The sequence below is a fragment of the Myotis lucifugus genome, unplaced genomic scaffold, assembly GCF_000147115.1.
Source record: "Myotis lucifugus unplaced genomic scaffold, Myoluc2.0 scaffold_125, whole genome shotgun sequence".
Taxonomy (NCBI): Eukaryota; Metazoa; Chordata; class Mammalia; order Chiroptera; family Vespertilionidae; genus Myotis; species Myotis lucifugus.
Genome location: NW_005871173.1, coordinates 487,208 through 495,769, shown reverse-complemented (window position 1 = coordinate 495,769; position 8,562 = coordinate 487,208). Strand labels below are relative to the sequence as shown.

General features: G+C 36.7%; 2 protein-coding genes across 3 annotated transcripts in view; both read left to right on the top strand.

The window, feature by feature from the left end:
• The window catches only part of MTRF1L (mitochondrial translational release factor 1 like), a 15,637-nt gene extending 14,949 nt beyond the window's left edge, over positions 1 to 688 (top strand). The window contains 1 exon segment of the mRNA XM_023758217.1: positions 547 to 688. Within this exon segment, the coding sequence (XP_023613985.1) occupies positions 547 to 688 (142 nt within the window).
• Positions 1 to 7,772, top strand: part of FBXO5 (F-box protein 5) — an 11,666-nt gene extending 3,894 nt beyond the window's left edge. Inside the window, exons 2-6 of one of the 2 annotated variants that reach the window (XM_023758215.1) lie at positions 2,179 to 2,887; positions 4,190 to 4,280; positions 5,144 to 5,326; positions 6,854 to 7,131; positions 7,187 to 7,772. In XM_023758215.1, coding sequence (XP_023613983.1) covers positions 2,211 to 2,887; positions 4,190 to 4,280; positions 5,144 to 5,326; positions 6,854 to 7,105 — 1,203 coding nt within the window. In that variant the 5' untranslated portion in view covers positions 2,179 to 2,210 and the 3' untranslated portion in view covers positions 7,106 to 7,131; positions 7,187 to 7,772. Of the gene's footprint in view, positions 1 to 2,178; positions 2,888 to 4,189; positions 4,281 to 5,143; positions 5,327 to 6,853 lie in introns of both variants that reach the window. The other variant, XM_006093866.3, reaches the window with a different exon arrangement.
• The last annotated feature ends 790 nt before the right edge of the window (positions 7,773 to 8,562 follow it).

Here is an 8,562-nt window from a genome sequence, read left to right as displayed (position 1 = left end):
GAGGGAGCAGCTATGGCCGCTCTCAGTCCGTCCCCAAGGCTCTGCTTCTCTGTCCCAGCAATCGCTGCAAACCTCGGAGGGGCCGTAGCCAGACAGTCCCGCTTCTCCCGTTTGAGTCTGGGTCCCTAGAGACTCGCCCGGATCTGTAGCCCAGAGTCTGAGACTCACTCCTGATTGAAAACGGCAACCGCGCCCTCAGCCACCAGCCCGCTTTGCACGCGCACCGCCGCACCACCGTACCTTTAAATTTTCCACACTGCGCCTCCTCTGTGCGTCGGACTGCTGTTGTTTTTGCTTCTAGTTGAAGAGTCTCTCCTCAGCCAGCCTTCCTGTGGTTCTGGTTGATGTCCGTTCCGACTTTTAGTTGTATTTTTGAAGTGGTTGTTTACGGCGGCGGTCTCCGGTGTTTACCTACGCCGCCATCTTCGATTCTCTCAACATTAATTCACATAGTTTTACATTTTAAAACTAAATCTACAACTAGCATCTAGATTCTGGAACCAATAAAATGAACTAGAGCTTCTTGGAGAAATAACGGATTCTAAGGCTAGAAAGTAAGGAAAGTTCCAAAAACAACAGTGGAAGTGTGTCTGATGGACATGAACTTACAGTGGCAAAGCTGGAACAATCCCTGTTACTGGGTTCTAAAGACAAGCAGGAGAACAGTGCCTTTGGAAAGAGTGAATGAAGAGTTTCCGAAGTACAATTTTAGGCCTCTTCCCTTTAGGCAGCTAAACAAAGTAAAAACTGTCTTTATAGGTGACTTCTACAGATTAAATACGGCCATGTGTAAATTATACTTACTTTTTACTTGAGACAAAAATATCTCTCTTGGAATATTTTACTTTTTCTGGGTGGAAGAGAAGCACTCAGAATAATTCATTCAAGTTAGGGTTAATTGGAGGGGGGGAGTGTTTAAGATGTGTATACTCTTTATTTACTTATGTCCCAAACTCTTAGCTTAAATCTAAATTTTAGGATTTAGTACAAGGTTTATGGGGTCCTAGAGCACATACTATGTCTTCCAATGTGTTAATCATTTGGAATTTAAAGAGTCCCTACCTACAATGTTACTCTCTATCAGCATGTCCTTTGGTGCTTTAACTTAAAGGTTTTGCTCTAAATAAAAATGGTAAAATTGTTATAACGATCTTAACCAATATTTGGTGTAAACATACTGACTGGTATATTCATTTACTTATAGGATAAGTTGTTAGCTACTTATGATTGGGGAGAGTAGATGGGAAGTAAACTTGAAGCATATGCTCTTCACACACTGTGCCCTCAATAATGCTGAGCAGTTTTTCTGAACCCATTACTACATTCCTTCCCAATATAGTGCCCTTGCTCACACTCTGAGTGCCCTTTCCAGCCTCTATTGCCTGACAAAATCCTAATCATTTCAAGCAGTGGTTCTCAACTGGATAATGAGGGAGACTTTGCTGCCACTGCCTTCCCACCATTCCCAAAATTTGGCAATAACTGGTGACGAGACAGTTTTCATAATCCTACCTAAGGGGTAGGGGCTGTGAATGGCATCAGATGGGTAAAAGCTGCTAAGTATCCTACAATGCATGGGACAGCCCTCAACAATGATGAGTTATCTTGTCCAACTGTCGATCAGTAGTGTACAACTTTGAGAATGCTTGATTTAAAGATATTTTTAACTGATTTCTAAGGCCTTTGGCTGATGGTACAAGTGTTGACTTTTTTGAGTTATGCTTAAGTAAAGCTGACTAGTGTCATTTCAAGTCCATGGTATAAACACTGATTCTAGAAGTATTTGATACTATAAGGGTATCTCTGACCTGAGACCCCAGTCTTGATGCCTCACATCTCCTTATTTTTTCTATAAGCACAGATATCTGTTAAATAGTCCCTCTTTCACTATTTTTTACTCAGTCAATATAGATTCTAAAAGTCAAATGTAGTTAGCTATACAGGTCTAAGAGCAATCTGTTTTGAAGTACCCTTTTAAGAATAAGATATGTATATATAAAATAATATTTCCTCATATTGTCACATTTCCATAATTAAACTTTGATAACTTCACAACCACTTAGGCAATACACAGAGCTAAGAGATGCAAAGTAATTAAATATTATATCCCATTTTAAATAGTAAGGATATGTTAAAATTTTGTTATTAAGAAGTAAATATGTTATGTTCTTTTTATAGGTTGCAAAGAAACTTCTGTTCTTTCTATCAAAATGAAGTATGATTTTAACTATAACCATGTTCATTCTGGAGTTAAGCTGGTAAAACCGGATGACAGTGGAAGGCTAGGTTCCTACACTTCTGCATGTTTGGAAAGTTCTAATAAAGACTGCATTAAAGACTATGAAAGGCTATCAGATATCGGGTCACCTATTGTGAGCCCCAGGATTGTAGAACTTGAAACTGAGAACAAACCCTTGCATAACAAGGAAAATCAACATGTGCAACCAACACTTAATAGATCAAATGAAATAGAAGAACTAGAAACCAATGGACCTTATGAAGACAGTGGCTATTTTTCGTTTTCCCAAAAGAGTATCCTGGATGAACAGGAAGAGGCTAGCCTTTCCCTAGAAGAAAATTGCAATGGCAGTCCACAGTCTTGTCTACCTCAGACTCAAAGCCCAGACCAATATCCCAACAAAAACTTGATGCCAGCTCTTCATTTTGCAAAAGTTGTTTGTTCAACATTAAAAAAGAGTTCCAGACGGAATCATAAAATAGATTGGGAGAAGCTAAAGGAGTATGATGTAGGTTTTCGACTACAGAATATAATTGGCAGAAAAATGGGCCTAGAATATGTAGATATTCTCAGTGAACTCTTTCGAAGGGGACTCAGACATCTCTTAGCAAATATTTTAACACAGCTCAGCGATATGGACTTAATCAAGTAAGTATTGTTGCTCTGAGTATTCGTATAATACACTAATGCAAATTATTTTTGTTAGATTGGGATCTTTTTTTCTCTGGGTTCTGAAATTTCTGTTATGTAAGCTACATCTTTCTGGCTTAAGTATAAGACAATGTCTAGTTCTAGTGTACAGGTGTAATAAGCATTGTGACTTATTGCAGTTGAAATATGAGATGATTTCTGGTCTTTCAGGCCATTTAAGTGTTCAGAAGTACTCTTTGCAAGTGTTTTACACTGGTCTTTATAAAACATGTAGCTAAAGCAAAACAGATAAGTAAATATTGATTTTTATTGGCTAGCTTCTTAAGGGATAATCAACATCACAAGTTGATTGCTACTAATAACAGTGTGTCCTTAAGCACTTTAAAATCTGTCTACAACGTTTACCAAATAGCTAACAGATAGTAGGCAGTGGCTGCTTACTTGATGTTTGCAGATGCTTACTTGATGTTTGCAGATAACGTGAAAAAAAATCCTATGTAATAAAAGCCTAATATGCTAAGTGTCCGGTCGACCAGTCGGCCGTTCAACCAATCAAAGCGTAATATGCTAATACTATGCTACGGCCGCTCAACTGCTCGCTATGACATGCAATGACCACCAAGGGGTAGACTGTTGACCAGTCGTTATGATGTGCACTGACCACCAGGAGGCAGACAGTTGACTGGTCAACCAGTCACTATGACGTGAAGTGACCACCAGGGGGAAGATGCTCCGACTGGTAGGTTAGCTTGCTGCTGGGATCCAGCCGATTGGGACTGAGGGAGACAGGCCGGACACACCCTGGAGCCCCGTGGCCCCTCCCTGGCTGGCCAATCTCCCGCATCCCTCCCCAGCCCCAGTCATGCATTGGTGGGGTCCCTTGGCCTGGCTGTGCCCTCTCGCAATCCGGGACTCCTCAAGGGATGTTGGAGAGCCAGTTTCGGCCTGATCCCACAAGTTAGGTCTAGGGACCCCACCGATGCACGAATTTGTGCACTGGGCCTCTAGTGAAATATAAATTAGTAGTTTTTAAGCCTGGATGCACATAGAATTACTTGATAGGCAACTTTTTTAAAAATACAGAACTCTGTCCCCTATTTTAGACCAATTAAACCCAAATGCTAAGCATGAGGTATCCTTAAATCTTAAGTGCCCTGGGCAATTCTAATAATGTAAAGTTATATTTAAGAAAAAGTGCTAATAAAAATTTCTTTATGCACGTTAATGTTTCCATAGTATATTCATCTGAGCTCTTTGTGATGCTTTAATTGTGTATTTCATAACCATTTATTTTTCCAGTGTGTCTAAAGTGAGCACAACTTGGAAGAAGATTCTAGAAGATGATAAGCGAGCATTGCAGTTGTACAATAAAGCAATACAAAGAGTTACTGTAAGTCTTTGCAGTTGATGTTTTCAGTATAATATACAGTAGCTAGTGATTTTTACCATTAGAAATAGAAGGGGGAAATTAGAAAAGATAACAGGTGATCTGGAAATCTGTTACATTCAAAAAGCAATTCAACCTTTACTAGAACTCATTATAAAATTTATATGGAAAGGGTAAGGAATCCCACTTCGGTTGTTTAGTCCTAAAAATGGAATGTCTGAAGGGAAAATTACTCAGTTCTCAGTGTGTGTTGATTATACAGCTAATATAGGTTGCCATTTTGTGTGTATTTTTTTAGTTACCTGATATATAGTAAATTATATACTGAAGATTCTTAATATAGAAGAGAATTAATTTACTTTCAAAAATTCTTCAAGATCAACACCTATAATACTTAACAATAAAAATAAATTTAAAAAAATACCTCAAGATCAATATATATTTCAGACTGAAGAGTGGGCAGACTTAGGTCCAAATTTTGGTGCTGCTACTTATTAGCTGTGTTGCTCTAGGTTAGTATTGCTTTCATTCTCCAAGTTTAATTTCTTTATTAATAAGCTGGTGTTAATGGAAAATTTTCTAATCTAAAAGGTGGTATTGAATCTTCATGACACTATAGTGACACTTAAGCATGACTATTGCCCTCTGCTGTTGGAAGGAAGAATTACTGTTCTGGCAGAACTTTAAAAATCATGTATTCAATGCTATATAGACTAAGCATGTCAAATGCTCACATTTTGGTTTGTAATTTCTGTCGATAATTTAGTTATTAGCCTTTAAATGTTTATGTGAATACTTATGTGTGGCTGTTTTTTTTTTAAGCATGTGTAGGTAAATTGAAATCCTATTATTTTTTTTTTAATTAGGAAAAGAACATTAAGTTTTCATCACATGCTTTAACCAGAGAATATGGTATGTTTAGAACTGCATTAGCTTCTGTTCAAAAATCAGCAGCCCAGACTCCCCTCAAAAATGATGCTCAAGACAAGTTATCTGATCCAGCTGATAAGAAAGGTTCTACTTATAGTTGGCACAGTGAATTCTCTGAGGTAATTTTTTTGTTTATCGATAAGTTAGAGTCGTATGGGGTATTTATTGTTAAGAGGATTTTAGAGCAGTGGTTCTCAACTTTCCTAATGCCACAACCCTTTAATACAGTTCCTCATGTTGTGACCCCCAATTTCATTGTTACAAATTGAACATAATTAAAGCATAGTGATTAATCACAAAAACAATATGTAATTATATATGTGTTTTCTGATGGTCTTAGGCGACCCCTGTGAAAGGGTCGTTTGACCCTCAAAGGGGTCGCGAGCCACAGGTTGAGAACCGCTGGTTTAAAGTAAGAAAGGGAGAACTTTAAATTTAATCATTGCATAATTAGAACTATTATTGGAGGCCTAATCTTCTGTACCCTTCATTCTACTCTCCAAAGTGTTAGAAATTAAGAAACCATTTCATAACTCAACTAATATATTGGGAAAGTACAGAGATGCCTTTCTGTGATAAAAATAATATACATTTGGCATTGTTGGACAGTTTAGTGATGTTGAAATCTAATTAAGAAATACTAAGAAAATAATGGAGACTCTTGATTTTAAAGTTCTTTGCTATCTAAGCAGAACAGGGCCAACTTTTCAGAAATTCAGGGCCTCCTATTAAACCTTCACATCACTGGGTAATGTGTATTACAAAAGTTCTCACATGGATAATTTTGCAAACTTAACTTAAAAATTATAGTTAAAAGAGTATATGTTTTGAAATAAAATGTTGACCTCATTTGTTGGTCAATAAATACAAATTTTATGTAATGAAATTTAGTATTCTCTCTGTTACTCTGATGCCTGATTATAATGTAAGTTTATTCCAAAGCATTTTTTGAGCATCTGCTATCTTACTGGTACTGCATAGATAAGAAAACAGGGTAGTAACCTTCATAGCCTTATAATCTAGAACAGGGGTGGGCAAACTTTTTGACTCGAGGGCCACAGTGGGTTCTTAAACTGGACCGGAGGGCCGGAACAAAAGCATGGATGGAGTGTTTGTGTGAACTAATATAAATTCAAAGTAAACATCATTACATAAAAGGGTACGGTCTTTTTTTTTTTTTTTTTTTTTTTTTTTTTTTAGTTTTATTCATTTCAAACGGGCCGTAGTTTGCCCACGGCTGATCTAGAATAAAAAATAGCTACATTACAGAAAAAGTATGTAATATAATAGGCACTTTAAGAAAACCAGACTAGAGGTAAAAGTGCTGCCAACTCCTGAGTGATACTAGGGAAATGTCACAGAAGAGGTGCCTATTAAGTCAGGCATTGACGTGTGAGTAGCATTCATGAAGGAAAAGAACATATTTAAAATAGCGTTAGGAAATTACTACTGAACTGGCTGATAATATCTCTCGCTCATTGATAATATCAGGGCGAGGGTCCTTTGGGGAAAGGAGGAGTTCTCTTATGTGTCACATTGGTTCTTTATGCCTGTATTGGGGTGGGTACAGAGGTGCCATTCTTGTTTTTCCGAAGTTACATTCAATTCAGTATTTACTAAAATTTGTTTGTGGATTTTCTTAATAGGTTGCCAAGACGTTGAAAAAGAATGAAAGCCTCAAAGCCTGTATTCGCTGTAATTCACCTGCAAAATATGATTGCTATTTACAGAGGGCAATCTGCAACAGAGAAGGCTGTGGGTTTGATTATTGTACAAGATGTCTGTGTAATTATCATACCACCAAAGACTGTTCGAATGGCAAGTCTCTAAAAGCCAGTTGTAAAATGACTCCTCTGCCTGGTACTAAGAAAAGCAAGCAGAATTTACGACGATTGTGATATTTTATTAATATCTGTTATAGCTGATTATGAAGGTTAGTCAGAAAATGTTAGGTTTTAATTTAAAAAATTAGTAAGAATATTGTGATTTTCAATTTTATGTTGAATTGAGTACCCGGCAAGGGATTTCTGCCCCCCTTCTAAGTGGAGGATGCAAACCTCTTAAAATATTTTATAATTTAATGTGAAAAAGTTCAAAGTTCTCAGCATAAATCAGGAAATTTAAATATTTTAAGAAAAAAATATGGACACCTTATATTTGTTTTAGAGATAAAATAAAATTGAATGTTTTAATAAAGGAGCTCATGTAATTTTACCTACACAATCTTACCTAAATTTTGTTTGCCATCTATTAGTATTTGAGACATTTTATTTGCCTTACCAAATTAATGTCTTTTGAAGTAGCAAGTCTGGAGTCTTAATTTAAATGTTTTGTCACATTTCTTTAATGTCTTTTTCAGTGTGTATATTTCCATGTGTCCTTTGTGAAATCCTGTTTGCCTTGATATGTAAAGTCTGTATGTTTTAATATTTTTGTAAATATGTAAATATTTCTATTTTTATGTGGAGAAAATAAATGATTTGTATATATATGTAAAAATAAATTTTGTCCTGTTATGAATAAAATTATCACAAATTTAATAAATGTGAACTTTTATATGTCTTACCTGGTAGAAGGGCTTTAATTTTTTTTAGAATGCAGATTTGTTGGTCTTTCAGCATTTGCGTGTCTAAAAACATTTCATCTTTTTTAGTATGGAGAATTTATTATGTGCCAAATGTCTTTTTCTTCTTTATCAACCGCCCCCAGTAAGTCCCTGTAATTCCATCCCCTAATATCCCTAGCTTCTGGCATTCACTAATCAACTTTCTGTCTATAGTTACCTATTCTGAACATATTACATAGGTGAAAGTATACACTTAACATAATGTGTTCAAGGTTCATCCATATTGTAGCATGTTTAAGTATTTCTTTTTGTAACTGAATGATATTCCTCTATACAGATATATCACATTTTTTTGGTAGACATTTGAATGATGCTTATATGAAAATCATACACAAGTTTGTCTGAATATGTTTTTTATTACTTTGGGTTTGCCTAGGAGTCAATTGCTGAATAGCATGATAATTCTATGTTTAATTTTTTTTGAGGAACTGTCAAACTTCACAGCAGCTGCATTATTTTAATACTAGAGGCCCAGCTAGCGAGACCCGCAGCGCCGGTAGGACTCAGAGTCAAGTCCCTGCCCACCCGCGTGCACCTCGCCATGCACGCAGCACGCAGCCTCCTGGTGACCAGTCTGTGGTCATGACGGTGTCATAGCCAAGGGGTTTTTATAACAGATTATTGTCTAAAATTACCCTGGCTAGAACCTTCATGGTGAATAGAAATAATGAGAGTGGGCCTCCTTGACTTGTTCCTGAACTTAGGACACTGCCTGTGCAGCCATTGTAA